The 18,318-nt window shown below is 32.7% G+C and overlaps 1 protein-coding gene across 1 annotated transcript in view; it reads left to right on the top strand.

Annotated features, from left to right (window-relative positions):
• Positions 1-629: 629 nt before the first annotated feature.
• Positions 630-18,318, top strand: part of LOC149426604 (tudor and KH domain-containing protein homolog) — a 34,183-nt gene continuing 16,494 nt past the window's right edge. Inside the window, exons 1-5 of the mRNA XM_089632095.1 lie at positions 630-715; positions 7,492-7,705; positions 9,693-9,917; positions 10,356-10,516; positions 18,084-18,255. Coding sequence (XP_089488221.1) covers positions 7,531-7,705; positions 9,693-9,917; positions 10,356-10,516; positions 18,084-18,255 — 733 coding nt within the window. The 5' untranslated portion in view covers positions 630-715; positions 7,492-7,530. The remainder of the gene's footprint in view (positions 716-7,491; positions 7,706-9,692; positions 9,918-10,355; positions 10,517-18,083; positions 18,256-18,318) is intronic.

The following is an 18,318-nucleotide window of genomic DNA, read 5'->3' as shown; positions in this document are numbered from 1 at the left end:
AGAAAAAAGTTATTCTACAATAAGTATATAGTTCTTTCTTCACTTCTCGGTTCTTGTCTTGGCCCTTGTTTAGAATACATAAATGTATCCCCACACGTGAACTCTAAGAAATTATAAAATGAAAGTCTTATTGAAATAATTATGTAATTCTCTTCTATACCGTTTAAATTTCTTATAAAAACATCTATCAAATATTATCTATAATCATAATGAAATATTCGTTATTAATTTTTCAGAATTTTATCAGTTATCAAGTAAAAAATATTATTATCAGGTGCTTTTTCGGTGGAAATTTTCATGCACAAACCCAAATGACGACCAAATGAGAATATTTATACCAAAACACCTGAAACGATACACAATACAAAAAATGCATCAAACCGATGCTCAGTTGATCTGGATTTATTTTTTTCACACTTACATAAAAAAACTCACTAGAAATGTTTCAATAGAAGAGCAAAAACTTCTGCCTTTTTCCACTTCCAGATTATTTTGCAAAAAAATAAAACTATTTTATCTCCGTGAGGGAGTCGTTTTATGTTGATTTTAAGCTATACAATTTTCGACAAAGAGCAAGGAGTAATTTTCAAAAACATGCTTTCCGTTTTCTGATCTATGTCAAAACAGCAACAGTTCGCAGAATTTGAATCTTCTATGCTGGAGGGCGACCCGAGATTTGATTTTGAGCGAAAGTAAAAAATATAAAGTGGGTCAGGTTAGTCTCTAACTATTCGTATACTTACTTTTAATACTAATAGAACGATTTAAATATCAAAGGAGAAGACCTTCAGTGTTAATTTGTTTTGCTATCGTATTTAATTTTTATAGTATGTTTTCGGGTGACCGTGAATATTGTAATATACGCCTTATGTCATACCTTTTTTAGTCGTTCTAAAAACATCATAAACACATAAACAAATGGCATTTGAATGATGACAGTGTATATGTTAGTTGCATTTGTAATTTCCGTAATTATTTGACGGTTGTTTTTAACTTTTCCCTACTATTTGGCCCTTTTCCAGGCCATGTTTGGTCTGGGCCGGTGGAGATTATCTTGCTTGCGCTCTTCATGCAGGTTGCAGCATATTCATAATTTTCTATCAATAAGTATGTTTCATTTAATCCGGGATGACGCAAGACATTCGGCTACTATTATTTTTAAGCTGTAAGATATGCATCACGTCTTTATGTAATATGTTTTCTTACGTCTATAGGGTAATACTTGAACACAGACTAAAATAAACATACCAATGATCATTTTATTTGAAGTTCCATTCATTTCTCTCGAGTCTTGTGTGTACTTTTGTTATCAAATATTGCACTAGGTATTTCATAAAGCGTTACTAATTAGTGTCAATAATATTCATCGATTGAAAATACACTGTTGTTAAAATATAGTATACATACATAATACAAGCACATTGTGTATAAACACTAATTCAAAACTTAGTTTTGCTTTTCTTGAAAATTTGTTTATATTTATTTTATGGTTGTTAAATAACAAATAGTACACAAAGCCAAATAACAAAAAACATAAATAAACAAATACAGCCACCTGTATGAACTTTGAAGAGCACTTATTTTGCAATATAATTTTTACCAATAAATTATAACTAACGGTAACCGGACAAATCAGAATGTTGACAAATTAGAACGGTAAATATTCGGGATCGCTGGCTACTGCTAATAAGAAATATTTTTAAATATAACCTTTTGATTCACCCTAATTATTATAAAAGGAAACTGACTGCATTTGGGAAATTTTTGAGTTAAGCGTTTTAATTTTTAATAACATAAAATGAAATTCGCTTTGCTTGTATGGGATGAAAGCCATTTCAAATAATTTCTGTCAATTGGTATTCCTGACTACATAAGTGGGTAGAAAATGAATGGCTACAGACAATTGAATAATGAAAATTAAAAAAAAAATGCAATGTAATTTATTATTCTGGAAAAATAGTGCCTACCTAAAAAGCATAAATTATTTATTTAAGTATTATTATTTAATTTAACCTAACCTAACCTACACTAACCTATCCTAACCGTACCTCACCTACCCTAACCTAACCTAATATATCCTAACTTATCCTATCCTAACCTAACTCTTTTAAAATATTTATTTATAAAACATTTCCAAATACCTTTATTTTATTTTTCTGGTTCAGCCAAAATAGTACCTACCTAATTTGCATAGAGTAAATGGTAAATATTCTAGCCAATCATATGGTGTCAGAAAATCCAACATAAGAAAATGTCGTCAACAGAATTTATTTTGGTTGTCATCCCATACAATGAAAGCGAATTTTCATTTTACGTAATTAAAAATCAAAATGCCAAAATTAAAAATTTCCCAAATGCAGTTAGTTTCCTTTTATATTAATTGAGGTAATCAAAAAGTTTTATTTAAAAATATTTTGTATTAGCCATGGCAGCCCGAATAATTACCATTACAACACTTTTGAAGAGTGATATAAAGTCAAGAAAAACTCAAGAAACTGGGCAAGGTTAGGCTTTTGGGGTATTAATTTTTTTTTTCGTCATTTTATATCTCTTTTCACAAGTGTTCTGATTTTTCACTGTTCTGGTTTATCATGAAACCTAAAAAAAATGTTTATACAAAAAAACCTTGTGTGTGAAAGTCTCTGTTCTTTTTGGGCTGCTCGTAATTTTGTGTTTATTATCGGGTCAATCCGCACCAAATCATCCAGAAAATTTTGGATTTGTCACCCACCATCTCAGATTTTGATGAAACTTTAAATTTTTAATCCTTCCATATAGATAAGAAAATATACCAAATTTTACCTTCCTACCTCAACTCGTTTTTTTTTATGGGCAGTTGAAGTTTGGGCAAAATAAGCGTTTTTACATATTCCGAGCACTCCGGAAGAGCTTGTACCTTCAATGAAAAAAAATTGTATCTTTGTCATTTATAGTGCAAATGCAATGAAAATTTTCAATATTATCAAGAAAACTATGCTGATTGCAGAAAAAAATAAATAAACCCTTTACATTTATCTACTTGACTTAAAAAAATTACCAAAAGTAATTTTTTAAGTAATTTTTGGGACGGAAAAGGTACTTTACAAAAAAGCAATATCTCGGGAAGGTACAGTGTTAATGAAGTAATTTTTTTTTATCATATCTACAAATAGCATAGAATCACATACAAAAATAAAATTCATGGCATTTTACTTGCTTCAATAAATAAAATCCATTTTAAACTTTTTTCAAACATTTTGTAATTTTTTTTTATTCTTATCTACAATAAACATAGTACAACCTAAAAAAATAAAACTCCTGGTATTTTGTGTGCTTCACAGTGTAGAAACGTTTTTAAAATAAGAAATCTTTATCATACAGAATTGTTCTAGGTTTTTTTAAATCTAGATACAAAAATAAATAAAATCCATTTTAAACTTTTTTCAAACTTTTTGTGATTTTTTTTATATCTATTTTTAGTTTGTAATTGGGCAAGTTATAGTTTAGGTATATAGCTTGTAATATAGGTTGAATGAATGGACTAATATCAAAGAAACAGTCCTAGAGACAAGTCACTACATGGAAATGATGTATCTGCAACAAGAACAAGACAGAAAATGAAAATTACTATCTGCCTCATCACTAAGTTTGCAGGATACTACATGCTTTGTTTCCTCTGACATGCTTAGTTCTGAGTCAGCTTCAAAGCAGTGATCATCTATATAAATACAGTAGTTGTTTCATGTTATGGTGTACGTTGTTAAAATGTCTCTAATCGAAACAAGTTTAGTTAAATGTAGTGTGGGACAACATAATGGTACTGAATGTCACAAAAAAAGTTATACTAAGTCAGAGAAATTAACGAGTGTGGATTTGTTAAGTGAATTTGAAAAAAAGCTTATTCAACAAAGAAGTTTTGTATCTACAGACTTGGTTTTCAACATTTGTGAGCACCACAGAATATTTAACTTAAATAAATATGAAACATTTCAAAAAGCTTGTTTTGACCCGTTCCAAAGCCACAAAAGGAAAATTACAAAAACTTTAAGAACAGTATCCTTGGAATTTTCAGAGAACATTAATACCATTCTAAAAGTAACTAATAAAGCAATCCCTGGACAAAAAATTTGTAATGCATGCAGAGCAAAAATTAGTAAGAGCCAAAACCTTAACAATGAAATTGAAGAGCTTAACACTTTTCAAGAAGACATAAGTGAAGTTGAAAATGTTTTAAACAAAGAAATTTTTTTACAAGAAATCACCACTTCTTTAACTGACATTGGAGAATCTCCATTTAAACTACATGCAATACCATCCCACAGTAAGTCTAGTTACGCTAAACGGAAGTTAGATTCTGCTTGTTCAACCTTAAAGAAAAAAGTAAGTAAAGTTTTAGAAAAAGAATTTTCCCCAGTAAAATGTGATGCAAAAATACCAAGATGTATTCAAGAAAAAGCTAATGACATGGACAGGCTTGTTGAGTTGGTTAAAAAAAAATTGGAAACACAAGTTACACGCCGTGAGAGAATTCAGCTTCTAACTCTCGCTCCAACTTCGTGGAGTAGAAAAAAGGTTGCTGAAGAATTCAGTGTTGGTGAATACTCAGTTCGTAAAGCACGAGAGCTACTAAATGAAAATGGTATCATTGCTTTACCTGATCCAAAAAAAGGAAAACCATTAGACCAAGGAACAGTTACTTTGGTTAAAAATTTCTACCAAAACGATGAATTTTCTCGTGTTATGCCAGGGAAAAAAGATAAAGTTAGCATAACCAAAAATGTTTATGAACAAAAAAGACTATTGCTTTGTAACCTGAATGAACTTTATGCTACCTTCAAGTTTGAATACCCTGCTTCAAAAATTGGGATTTCGAAATTTTGTTGGTTGCGTCCCAAATGGTGTGTGCCAGTAGGTTCTCCAGGCTCTCATTCTGTCTGCGTTTGTGCAATTCATCAAAATGTAGTGTTGCTTCTTAATGCTTGTGACAGTGAAGAAACGTACAATGATTTAATGGACTACTTAGTGTGCTCAAAGAACAATAGAGACTGTATGCTTCGACATTGCGATAAGTGTTCAACATCTAGTGAAAATCTTAAGAAACATTTGTTAGAAAAATTTGAAGAATGGGACCAAGAAGATGAAATTACATACAGTGCATGGGTAACTACTGATAGAACACAGCAGGTTTCAGTTACAGTTCCCTTTCATGAATATGTAGAACATCTTGTGAAGAGTCTTGTAAAACTTCTTCCTCATTCTTTTATAACAAAGTCTCAATCAAAATATCTCAAAGAGTCCCTAAAAGCACAGCTTCAGATAAATGAAGCTGTTGTGTTATTAGACTTCAGTGAAAACTTCTCCTATGTTATCCAGAATGAAGTCCAGGGTTACCACTGGACGCAAGACAGTTGTTCACTCCACCCAGTGGTAATTTACACTTGTGAAGAGCCTGGCAAAGATCTCACAGTGTCAAGCTTGTGTGTAATTTCAGATGACTTGGAACATGATGTAAGTTTCGTTTACGAAACTCAAAAAATTGTTGCTCAATTTTTAAATCAAAAATTTCCCCAAATTCAAAGTGTTCATTATTTTACTGATGGTTGCGCAGCGCAATATAAAAACTGCAAAAACTTTTTAAATCTGTGTCACCATCAAAAAGACTTCAACTTGAAAGCATGTTGGTCGTTTTTTGCTACGAGTCATGGGAAATCTCCCTGTGATGGAATAGGTGGAACAGTAAAACGTAAAACGTCTTCTAACTAGAGAAAGTTTGCAACTTGGCCCTGGCAACACTATCACAACTGTAGACAAAACTTTTAAGTTTTGTCAGTCGAGAGTAGAAAATATATATTTTTACTTGCTGAGAAAAGAAAGCTTATTCACTTGCAGGCAACAATTACAGCAGCGTTTTTCACAAGCTAAAACAATACCAGGCACTCGAGGTTTCCACTGCTTTGTTCCTCTGTCTGAAAATGAAGTTGGCACAAAAAGGATAAGTTCAGATTCAGATTATGCTTTGATTTTTAACTTCAGTGGGGAACGAAATCGCTCTGAGCAACTAAGTATGGTACAAATTTGTACAAACTCTTATGTAGCTTGCGTATATGACAACCATTGGTTTTTTGGACTTGTGGTTTCCAAAGATGAAGACGAGTGTGATGTATCAATCAAGTTTATGCATCCTTTTGGCCCAGCTCCATCCTTTTACTGGCCACATCAAAAAGAAGATATTTGTTTTGTTCCACTACAAAATATTTTTAATATCGTTGACCCTCCCACAACAAAAGGTTCAGGAAGAGCTTACTACTTTCTTGAAAAAGACGTTCATCATGCTGATCAAAAGTTCAACCATCTTATGGGTCAGATCAAGAATAAAAGTAAAAAATGAACTTGAACATTTATTTGTAAACAATATTATTGTAATGTACTTTCATTTAACCTAATCCTACATTGCCTGTTTTATTTTTATTGTATTTGTTTTTTAAACTTTGTATTGAAAAGAGTTAAAAAGTTGATCTTGTTATAAAATATTGCTATGGTGTATGCATTCAGGGTAAGGAACAAGGTACATTATTTTGTTGGTGCCTTAAGCTTACATTGCAAGCTTACCAGCATGTTGTAAAGGACCGAATAAGTTTGACTTTTTTTATTTGCAAATACAGTATCTAGATTTTAAAAAACTTGGAACAATTCTGTATGATTAAGATTTCTCATTTTAAAAACGTTTCTACACTGTGAAGCACACAAAATACCAGGAGTTTTATTTTTTTAGGTTGTACTATGTTTATTGTAGATAAGAATAAAAAAAAAATTACAAAAAGTTTGAAAAAAGTTTAAAATGGATTTTATTTATTAAAGCAAGTAAAATGCCATGAATTTTATTTTTGTATGTGATTCTATGCTATTTGTAGATATGAATAAAAAAAAAAATTACTTCATTAACACTGTACCTTCCCGAGATATTGCTTTTTTGTAAAGTACCTTTTCCGTCCCAAAAATTACTTAAAAAATTACTTTTGGTAATTTTTTAAAGTCAAGTAGATAAATGTAAAGGGTTTATTTATTTTTTTCTGCAATCAGCATAGTTTTCTTGATAATATTGAAAATTTTCATTGCATTTGCACTATAAATGACAAAGATACAATTTTTTTTCATTGAAGGTACAAGCTCTTCCGGAGTGCTCGGAATATGTAAAAACGCTTATTTTGTCCAAACTTCAACTGCCCATAAAAAAAAACGAGTTGAGGTAGGAAGGTAAAATTTGGTATATTTTCTTATCTATATGGAAGGATTAAAAATTTAAAGTTTCATCAAAATCTGAGATGGTGGGTGAAAAATCCAAAATTTTCTGGATGATTTGGTGCGGATTGACCCTATCTTTACTTCCTCTGTGCGTACGCTGGCTGTTCATAATTTGTATTTAATATTTTCACTGACTCTTTGCTTGCATTCACTGCTCGTAATTGGTGTTTAATATCTAGTCATCGTAACTGATTTATTAATTTATTTCAGGATTCCAGCTAAACGACCTGTTGGACAGCTGCATTCGAGATGATGATGGGCCGCAACTTGGTGGTGCCGCTGCTTGTGGCCGTGTCCCTCTGCGGGGTGTCGGGAGCCATCCTGTACCTCCTGCTGCGAAAGGACGAGGAGGAAGGGGTGCGATCCTCCATGGACAAGTATCAGGAGATTGTGATTCCCAACAATGTGGTTCCAGGATTGATAGGTACATTTCATACGGTTCAATGATAAAACAGAACATTGAAGAAATGTTAAGAAAAAAAAAATTTAATCTAAGCTAACCTATTATTTTATCATGTTTTGTTTTGTCACTGTTCTGTTTTATCTCGTTACAATGCAACAAGTTGTGACGACATCCCCGAGTGCGAGACTCCGGCACAAATAAATTGATCTGTACCAGAATCTAACTGTTCGCTATGGCATGGCTAGTGATTAAATTTTAACAAACAAAATTATATTATAAAATATGGATGTTCCATGGAGGTGCAAAAAAAAAGTAAGAATTTTTTATGAATTCTTTCAATGTTCTAAATGTAAGATGCTTCATACAGGGCCCGGATCCAAATGCGCGAGGGAGATTATAAACTTTTTTTGTTTATGATCGGTCAGTGGCTGAGTTGGCATCGCGCTTGCATTGCACTTATCTTGATTATTCCATTTTAAAACTCATGTAGCGGCAAGCTACTACTAGTAAGTTCTAGAACATCTAGTGCAACATTCATCGCATTTGGAACCTACGAGATACGCGCCGAGCTACTTGTGGCTGGGAAGATTCTCGATTCTACCAGACGCAAGTGTTTCCTATATAAAGCAGCTTCGTCGCTATACCAAGTCAGTCTTTAGCACTCAGCCCGTCAGTCCCAGGCAAGCGCCCGCCGCTAAATGTTCCCCCCTCCACCCACCCCCAGTCGCATCTGCCGACCAGGTCCGCCCTGTTTTAATATATATTTTTTTTCTAGTGTTTTAAAAGTTCCTATGTTCAAAATTGTGTGGTCACTTAACCATTTCATTACTATAAGTGTTACAAATCTAGATATAATTCGTCCTGGAAAGCTATTTTATAATGTTAATATCATATTATTTATACTGTAAATTATGTAATGTTAAATGTCTACCTCATCCTGAGTAAATTTTATTACCATTGTGTGCATTTTATGAAATTTTTTGCTTGTTTTTATAACTGGCAATACTATAATATTTATACAATTTGAAAGAAACATAAGTTCTTGAAAAGTCTATAGAGATATGATTAGAGACACCCATTCATAGCTTTAATTTTTAAGAAATGTAGCATTAATTATTGAAAAAATAGCTTTTATAACTTTAATTTTGCGTTTTCATAGCGTTTATAGCTAAATAGGATAACGTCAAGGAATGGTAGTCGGCAAGAGGGGAAAAAAAATTAAATTAGCACAATCACTTGAAACATGTTTATTGTATTATTGATTGAAACTCAACATGGAACATGTTTCTACGGTGACCGGATAAGTCATCAAAATGATAATTCATCACATCTTTAAAAAGTTAAAGTCATGGAAAGTGATGAAACAAAAAATTTATTAACTGGGTTAAGTAGGTTAGGTTAAATTTTTTTTTTCATCATTTTTAATGACTTTATATCAATTTTTAAAGATGTGTTGAATTGTCATTGTGTTGATTTATTATGGAAACGTTTCTACAGTAGAGTGTGTCATGTTCGTTCTACGATCTGTCAATATAAGATTATAGCGACTAAAAAATCTTTTTTATAATCGCTAAAAACACCATTTATCGCTTTAATTTGCGAAAATATTGTTAATGCTATGAATGGGTGTCTCTAGATATGATTAAAGATATTCGACATTCTACTACTTATCCCATAGAAGTTGTCAGGAAGAATAATACGTTTAATGGTAACCGGACAAAATAGAACTTGATAAAATAATAGGCTAGGTTAGTTTTTTTTTCTTCACTTTTCGTAAGTGTGTGTTTTGTCATGGAACAAAATATTATTTATAAGGCCTAAAAAGTTTTTCTGAAGAGAATACGTATGTCTCTCTTTTGCGGAAGAGAATATGTATGTATTATCTTGAATCTATTGAAATCTCTTCTCTTCTGCATGTTTTTCTATTTCATTGTTTGAATGTTACGAATATTGTATAATGAATATAATATTAACGGTGTATGTATCCTAATCACAATTCTGTTTCCAGGCAGGGGAGGATCAAACATCAAGGAGTTGCAGCAGATGAGCGGTGCCCGCATCAGCTTCAAGGATGCCGAAGCCGGGAACACGGAGAAGAGGATCTGCATCATCCGGGGGCAGCCCTCAGCCATCCGTGTGGCGGAGGGGCTCATCCAGGAGGCGGTGGCCAGTCACGTGCCCGCAGAGGAGTCCTTTATGCTCGTTCCTGGCTGGGCTGTGGGCCGAATCATCGGTCAGTATCATCATAAATAAAATACACTAATTCCTTCTGATTACACTAATTTCCTTTAATTACTTCTGAAAGAGGCGAACAAAATTTTGCAAATAAAACAAAGTATAGATTTTCTCGCAAATATTATTGCTTTGTATGTTGAGTCATTCTCATAAATACAATTTATTGCTATGCATGTAAATTTTATTTTCCTCATAAATATACTAGCTGCTCATGTGCATATTCTTTTTTCATTATTTGTTTATGTGACAAATAGTAAGTTAATAATTATAATATTGTACAATCCACTTATTTAATTAAAAATGACTGCCTTTTTCTCCTTATGTCTTTATTATCTTATAAGTTGTTCAAAATGATGTGTTTATTCAAAATATTGTTTGCAATCTTCCTTGAGTCTATCATTGTAAGTTAGTGACTCAATTGTTTACTTGCACTTAGGTCGTGGCGGTGAGGTAATTCGAGACATCTGCCACACCAGCGGAGCCAAGGTCAAGATGGAGGACAAGGGGCTGCAATTGGACAATGCTGTCAACAGGAAGGTCACCGTGAAGGGCACTCCAGAGCAGATCAAGCTGGCCCTTGAGATCATCGACCAAGTGGTAAGAGACACTTATCTACTATGTACTTGTCTATTTCTTTGATTTGAGATCATCATACATATCGTAATATCTATTTCTAAGGATGGATTGTTTCGCAGAATTTGAACAATTCATCAAATTTCAACATTCATTTTCGGGTTCTATGAAAGTCCTATTCAAGTTTATTTATTTATTTATTGGATGATTTGTATAGCGCCGCTTTTGTGAGATATCACCTCCTGTTATTATATCATTATAGGCTAGTTGCTTGACAGAACTCAAATAAAAACAGAACTTGAAAATTAACTTTGAAATATGAAGAATTGTTCAAATTCTTCGAAACAATCCGTCCTAAGCATTAAAAGTAAAGATTACATTTATCACAAATCTTTCATCCAATGTCGTGTCTTATGTGGAGTGGGTGAACCATTATTATTATTAATTTATTATTTTATGTTTTTAATGTCTATTCACATGGCAATTTATTTGTATATTAATGGTATGTATGTATTTGTATATTAATTGTATTGTATGTGCCTATTAATTAATGAAATTTGACAATTTTTTTTCGGCGTTTGAAGTGCTACTACTTATTGTGGAAAATATTTAATACTCTTCAGGTACTTATTATAATATTATCCTGCTATGTAAAATAAAAGTTTGTGATATTTAAATGTTTGCAATCATTTACAACTTTTGTTTTTTGTATGTTTTAGGTTGCAAAAGCTAGAGACGAATTTAATGGTAGTATGGACAAAATGATGAAAAGCAGGAAGAGGAATAATAAATACTAGAAAATACAGAATAGTAACAACATCAGAAAGTGTTCTTTCCCTCCTCCCCTTTTGAATAATAAAATAACTATGTAGGGTAGAACCCCGTTAATTCGAAATAATGCCTAATTTGAAATTTTCATTGATAAAATTTTTTTTCACATAAAATGTTTTTTTAATTCGAAATTCGAAATTTTTGTCCTCGCATGAAAATTTGTTTGCATAATTCGAAACAATTTGATTTTTGCGAAAATAATCATAAAATGTAGTAAATCTGAATCTAACAGACAGCCGTGGCGGTAAATGTCTTTTCACGTGGTTATACATCGTCCTAATCCGTATTATTATTTTGTAAATCTGAATCGATGTAAACAGGAAAGTTGTATTTTTTCAAATTCAGTAGAGGAAGTCGGCTAAAAAAAATTATATTTACATGGAAATATACCGTATTTTTACAAATTTACTAAATATCTGAATTTAAAGGGCAGGCCTCAACGAAATCGAAATTTAGATTTATGCCGAAATTTATGATATTTACGAATTTACTTTGAATATCGAAGTTTAAAGGGCCGGCCGCGACACGAAATATGTGGTATTTTTACGAATTTACTTTCAATACTGAATTTGAAGGGCCTTCTGCGAAGGTAATCGGTTGCGAAATTTCGATTTCTGGGGAAAAATGTCTTATTTAAATCAGTCGGTAATCGGCTGTGACAATTCGATTTACACGGGAATAAGTCGTACTATTAGAAATTTACTCCGAAGATACTTCTCGAAATTGAAGGGCCGGCCGACAAACTTAATTTTTGGTGATTTTTTATTTTTCTTAAATTTTTGTACAATTTTTTAGTTTGATTTTTGATGTCGGTGGATTTCCATTAACGGGGTTCTACTGTAATGAAAAAATAGGAAATAGCAACAGTAAGTAATTTTGAATAAATCCTTTCCTGGAGGTCTAGCACGGACGTTCGATAAAGCCCTGTGTCAATAAGATATTAACGAAATTCATCATCTATGGTCAGTTAGCGATATTTGCGAGCACGGTTAGAAAACGATTTGGACAATCGGTAGAAAAAAGTCGTTGCTATTTACAATGTGGCCTCCAAGGTGTTGGATAAGCTGTCCATATGCACAACTTTTTGGATAATGTCGTTTGTTATGAAAAATAACTGGCTTATTAACGAATGGAGGTAAAAAAGTTTACCTTTTTTGATGCCTTCTTCAGCACATATTCAAAGTTAGCTGTAAATTATTTTTTTTAATCCAATATTACACCTAGATATTTGATTTCATTTACTTTTTCTATTTTTTAATCATTAATTGACACATTTAACCCAACATTATGCGTTTTATTGCCTATTTCCATGTATTTTGTTTTGTTTACATTCAGTTTCAACTTATTCTGTTTTTGAACTGGTAGTTAATTTCATTGGCCCGTAGGCCGAGGTGTGTAAAAGTTTTATGTAAATTGCCTAAACCACTTTTCTTTAAATCGGTATAGATCTCACTTCTAGGGATTATCTGTCTGGTGATTGTAACGTTAATCTTCGGAACGCCGAGATCCCACGAACCAATACTTTCGTAGTGTTACGTGGGTAAATCCCACAAACAAAATATATTAATGTCAGATTACCATATGGATATGCCGGCGGTCAAGAGATACAAATTTTTCGTATCCAATGGGTACTTTCTGCACTTGAGAAGTTAAATATCATTGTTGCGCTTGTAAAAACTGATATGTGCCAGAATTCAGCCAAAGGTTTTTTTAATCGAAAATTAAAAAAAAAAAAATCAAAGAGTCGGGCCCAAACTCGGCTACGTGCATCGATTAACTGTTATCTCACAATACCCATTCAAATGTCGTTTGTTGACGTATTTGAATAGAAAATTGGGAAGCCTTTTTACTTCCCCTGTAAAATATCGTGAAACTCGCATAGCTGGTGTTGCAAGAGCAACGACGATATGTAACTACAAAAATGTTTTTTTGTGTGATTTTATTTATTTTTTTAAAGAAAGACAAACATACCTGGGTTACAGATAACCTGAAAACATGTATTTGAAAATCTCCCTACTTCTATTATTATTCTATTATTACTAAAAATGACTCCTTGATATCAGTTTACTAAAGTTAGGTGGGTACATATTTTACTTTTGTGTATTGTAATTGTTTTGAAACAAAAAAGCAAAATTTCAATAACTGACATCAATAACTGACATTAATAACTGACATTAACACACTTCGGCCGGGAAAGTTAGTTCTACCCGTTCGGTCGATTGACGTTTAAGGCCATGAAGGGTAGTTCTACCTTTTGCTCGGTCCTCATTTCAATGGCAGAAAAGACAGAATTATTCAATGTTTTTATATTAATATTATATACATACCAATCTCTTTACAAAGGTCCCAACTAAATGTACATAATTATCGAATCGTAATGCAAGTGTGTTTTTTATATTTTTTTTTATGCCTTTCGTTTACATCGGTATTTCAACAAAAAGATATTATTCTATTTGTTATTGAAATAATTCAATTCCTGGAATAAGGGTTTTTATGACCGTGAAACCCGATTCGAATCTCTTTCTCTGTTCTGCACCCACTCAACTACTATGTGCAAGCAAGCGAAGAGATGTTGGGCGTATTTAAAGAAAGAAAGTATGAGCAAATACCGATAGGCAGACCGTAATAAACATTTTACAAGGTTAATTGAGTTGCATTTCAAATAATATTCGATTTTCGTTTAGTACTTTTATAGCTTGGGTATGCTCCGTAGAAATTTTTATTAAAATATTTGAATTATTTTCGAAGATATAGCGATTTAAAACAAATTAAATAAATTTGAGCAGGACCTTTATTTTCGCCCGGACTCAGGGTTGTGCCAGTGCAAAAAATACCCGGCCGAAATGTGTTAATATTATGTACTCGGTCAAAAGTGTATTAGTTATGACAAATGTAATTGTGTAATTTGACGAAATGAACTATTTTACTGTAATATTTACAATAATTTCAAAAGAGATGAAACTACCAAAATCTTTAAATCTCTCTTTTATAATTTGTTAGTTGTGTATGTATGTGTTCAGTTGTGGTGCTAATATTAGCTAGTATAGTTATTTCTGTTTTAGCATAATTAGAGAATATTTACATCATGTTACATTTATTTTACACACATACCATTATTTTCAGGTTTCACTGAAGACTGATATAATCTTAGGTCTAATATGTTAAAACAAATTATAGATACATATGTAGTATAATTGAAATAATTCAGCCTCACGGAATATGACATGTACAGAAAAGTTCTCAAATCCGGCACAACAAGTATGCACCTTATCAAATCCAATTCAACAAGTTGTATTGAAATACATAGTTAAATTGCAGCAAATGCCTATAATCCCAATCAAATGTGATAATAATTCATAGGTTTAGTGAATAAAATTTAAAGTTGCTCATCATTTGTGACTTGTATGTTATTACAAATAAATATTTAATACCAATATATAATATATTCTTTTCTTTCTTCATCTGCTTATCCACTGAATGAGCGATTTAAATCCTAAGGACGGGTTGTTTCGGAGAATTTGAACAATTCATCAAATTTCAACGTTCATTTTCGGGTTTTGTGAAAGTCCTATTCAAGTTCTGTTTTTATATCATTATAGGCTAGTTGCTTGAAAGAACTGAAATAAAAACAGAACTTAAAAAAATCTTTCACAGAACTTGAAAATGAATGTTGAAATTTGATGAATTGTTCAAATTCTCCGAAACAACCCGTCCTAAGACAGCATTTACCATTCAGTATTTCTCCAATCAGTAGTTCATTTGTAGAGAAGTTCGTATAGTAGGCGGCACTACATAATACAGTCTTTAAAATGTTTTAGAGTGCCTGCCTGAGTATGGCTGACAATATTATTATTAAATCATCGAAGAAAGCAAACACTAACACAAATTATTAGTACATGGAAAAGCTGTGGCAAAACAGTGAATTCCAGAACCACTCGTTAAAGCAAAACAATTGAATTATCATTATTTATTGGGTTAAAATTAAGGTTAAATTGTTTTAATCTCACTGTAGTTTTTGCAGCTGCGAAATGTAAACCACGAGAGCTCTGGTCGACCAAATTATCAAACAAGTCTGAGTTTTAATGAAAAGGCTAAAATCATTCTATAAACGAAAATAACATAGTATAAACAATGTTATTTTCGTCTCTTTCTCTTTAATGGAAAAGAAAAGAAACTCGTTATTCAGTTGTCTTCTATAGAAACAATCCATTAAAAGCTACAAGGGGAAGGCGAATTATGGCAAATATCTAAGGACGGGTTGTTTTGGAGAATTTCAACAATTCATCAAATTTCAACATTAATTTTCGGATTCTGTGAAAGTCCTATTCAAGGTCGGTTATTTCATTATAGGCTAGTTGCTTGACAGAACTGAAATAATAACAAATCTTTCACAAAACTTGAAAATTAACTTTTAAATTTGGAGAATTTAGTCTAAGATCCCTTAAAGAACGACCGTCACCGAGATGTTTATTTGATGAAACGTATTTTATATTTAATTTAATATGTCAATAAATATATTGCATATCGGTTGCCTAGCAAATTTTAGTCCTGGGTATGATTAATTAATAATTAAAAAAAAAAAAATTTTTAAACATTTCACCGGTTTGATTATTATACAAATTCTATACCAATCGAAAGTATGAAACCCATAGAATATGCAAACGTTAGGTTGCCTACTCTTTTCCGGTCACAACTCTCAGGTTGCCATGTATAAACAGGTAAATCGAAAAAGCATTTTGCACCGGTCTGATTATTGAATAAAAATTATATGAAATTAAAGATTATTTCATTATGAACACGATGGTATAAGGTTGCCTGCTAAAAATCAGTCCCGAATTCCGGTTATCGAATTTTGAAAACTAAAACTTTTTGAAAACATGCTGCGAATTCTCGTGTGCGACTGAGAGGTCCCAACCAACCATCCCATGCGATAGAAGAGGACAAAGCATAGCAGCTGTCCGTCCATTAAAACAAAGAGAGTGCGCATGCTATTTGTTCTTGAAAATGAAAAGGATAGCGATAGACTCGTGCACTCTGTGCACTCTAGACTAGATGGTACCTTGCAAAATTCAATTTCAAAATTCATTCATTTTCAAAATTCGACAACCGGAATTCGGGACTGATTTTTAGCAGGCAACCTTATACAATCGTGTTCATAATGAAATAATCTTTAATTTCATATAATTTTTATTCAATAATCAGACCGGTGCAAAATGCTTTTTCGATTTACCTGTTTATACATGGCAACCTGAGAGTTGTGACCGGAAAAGAGTAGGCAACCTAACGTTTGCATATTCTATGGGTTTCATACTTTCGATTGGTATAGAATTTGTATAATAATCAAACCGGTGAAATGTTTAAAAAAAAATTTTTTTTAAATTATTAATTAATCATACCCTGGACTAAAATTTGCTAGGCAACCGATATGCAATATATTTATTGACATATTAAATTAAATATAAAATACGTTTCATCAAATAAACATCTCGGTGACGGTCGTTCTTTAAGGGATCCTATACTAATTGTTCAAATTCTCCGAAACAAACCGTCCTAAATATTTTTAATAAGATATCCACATTAGAGTGAGATGTTTCCTCAATATTCAAGAACTATATTTGATACACCAAAAAAAGATTTTTGTTTGCACATACTGCCTCGTTTAAACTCTGCCACCCCATTTTATTGTTGTAAATGAAGGAGCAGACTTCCCTAAAGTCTACTTTAGGGAAGATAGAAGCTGGATTGTAATCCAGCTCGGCTTTGATATTGGTTAGACCTATCAAATAAAAATAATTTTTTTCGATGTTCAAATCACTGATAGCGTTCACTATTATGACTGTCAAACAAAAATAACGTAGCGTCTTCTTCGAACTTAAGCTTTACAGTTTTAGTGATTCCTAACATTATTTAGAGTAAAAAATATAAATGTTATTTTGGCCTCTGGTGACTTTTTGATACATTTTTTTCAAAATTTTTATTTCAAAAACAATTCTTCCACATGTCGTCACTGGTCACCCAGCCGAGTAACCGCCCAACCCTCCACATCGACTCTAGCCGTCCAATTCCTACTGATTTACTATGTTTTTGTTGAAAAAAAAAACACCAAAAATGTCATCGGAGACCAAAATTTCATTTCACTTTTTAATCCAAATAATGTCAGGAATCGCTGGTCAAAGTAAGTCAAGTACGTCCCTTAACACCCTGTATAAGGTTGGTACTTTAGACCACAGGAATTTTTTTCAAACAATGACCGCCATCTCTAAGTCAGATTGGGTACTTCTGGGACTATCCTCGTATGTAGGCTAGATAAATTCGATTTTTATAAATATGTAAACACATGATCTGATAAGACGGCACAATTTACAAGAATATCATTTGTAAAAAACAAGTAAGTTATTACGAAAATATTGTCAGCCGATTTAGCCGGAACTTTAGCTGACATCCTAAGGGTTAAGTGGCTTGATGAACAAAACTAACTCGTAAGTCGACTTTGTACTTATGTGAGCTAGCTGTCTATCCTTCTGCAAGATCTCTGTCAGAATGTAGGAGGATACTGAGACACACGGGGCCCAACGGTGAATAGAATGAGAAAGAGGCGTCCCTGGGGCCCACAAGGCCACTTAAGGGTTAAACTTTGCTACAGCCTCTCCGATAAAGAAACTAATTAAGGATTCCATTCCTGTTGAAGTAAAGTAAAGGGATTGTTTCATATTCGCTGTTATGACCCATGAATTAATGAAGTAGTAAATTTCTTTCATAGGTGAAAGCCGAGATAGCTCGAAGAGAAAACTCGAGGCGTGAGCCCCGTGGACAGTATGCAGCTGCTGGCCCCGGTGGCAACTCCACCACAACTGACCCATCCGACTCCACTGCCACCAGCAAGACCAGGATCTCCACTGCTAACGAAGTTGCCCCAGCACCACTTACTCCAGGTAGAGCAAATCCCCTTTTACACTTTTAATTGGAGATGATACCAATTTTCAAATAACATTCCC

Source organism: Hesperophylax consimilis, chromosome 1 (genome assembly GCF_061612785.1).
Source record: "Hesperophylax consimilis isolate HC1 chromosome 1, BYU_Hcon_1.0, whole genome shotgun sequence".
NCBI classification, from domain to species: Eukaryota; Metazoa; Arthropoda; class Insecta; order Trichoptera; family Limnephilidae; genus Hesperophylax; species Hesperophylax consimilis.
The sequence above is the reverse complement of the archived record's forward strand: the minus strand, read 5'-3'. Positions and strand labels throughout refer to the sequence as shown.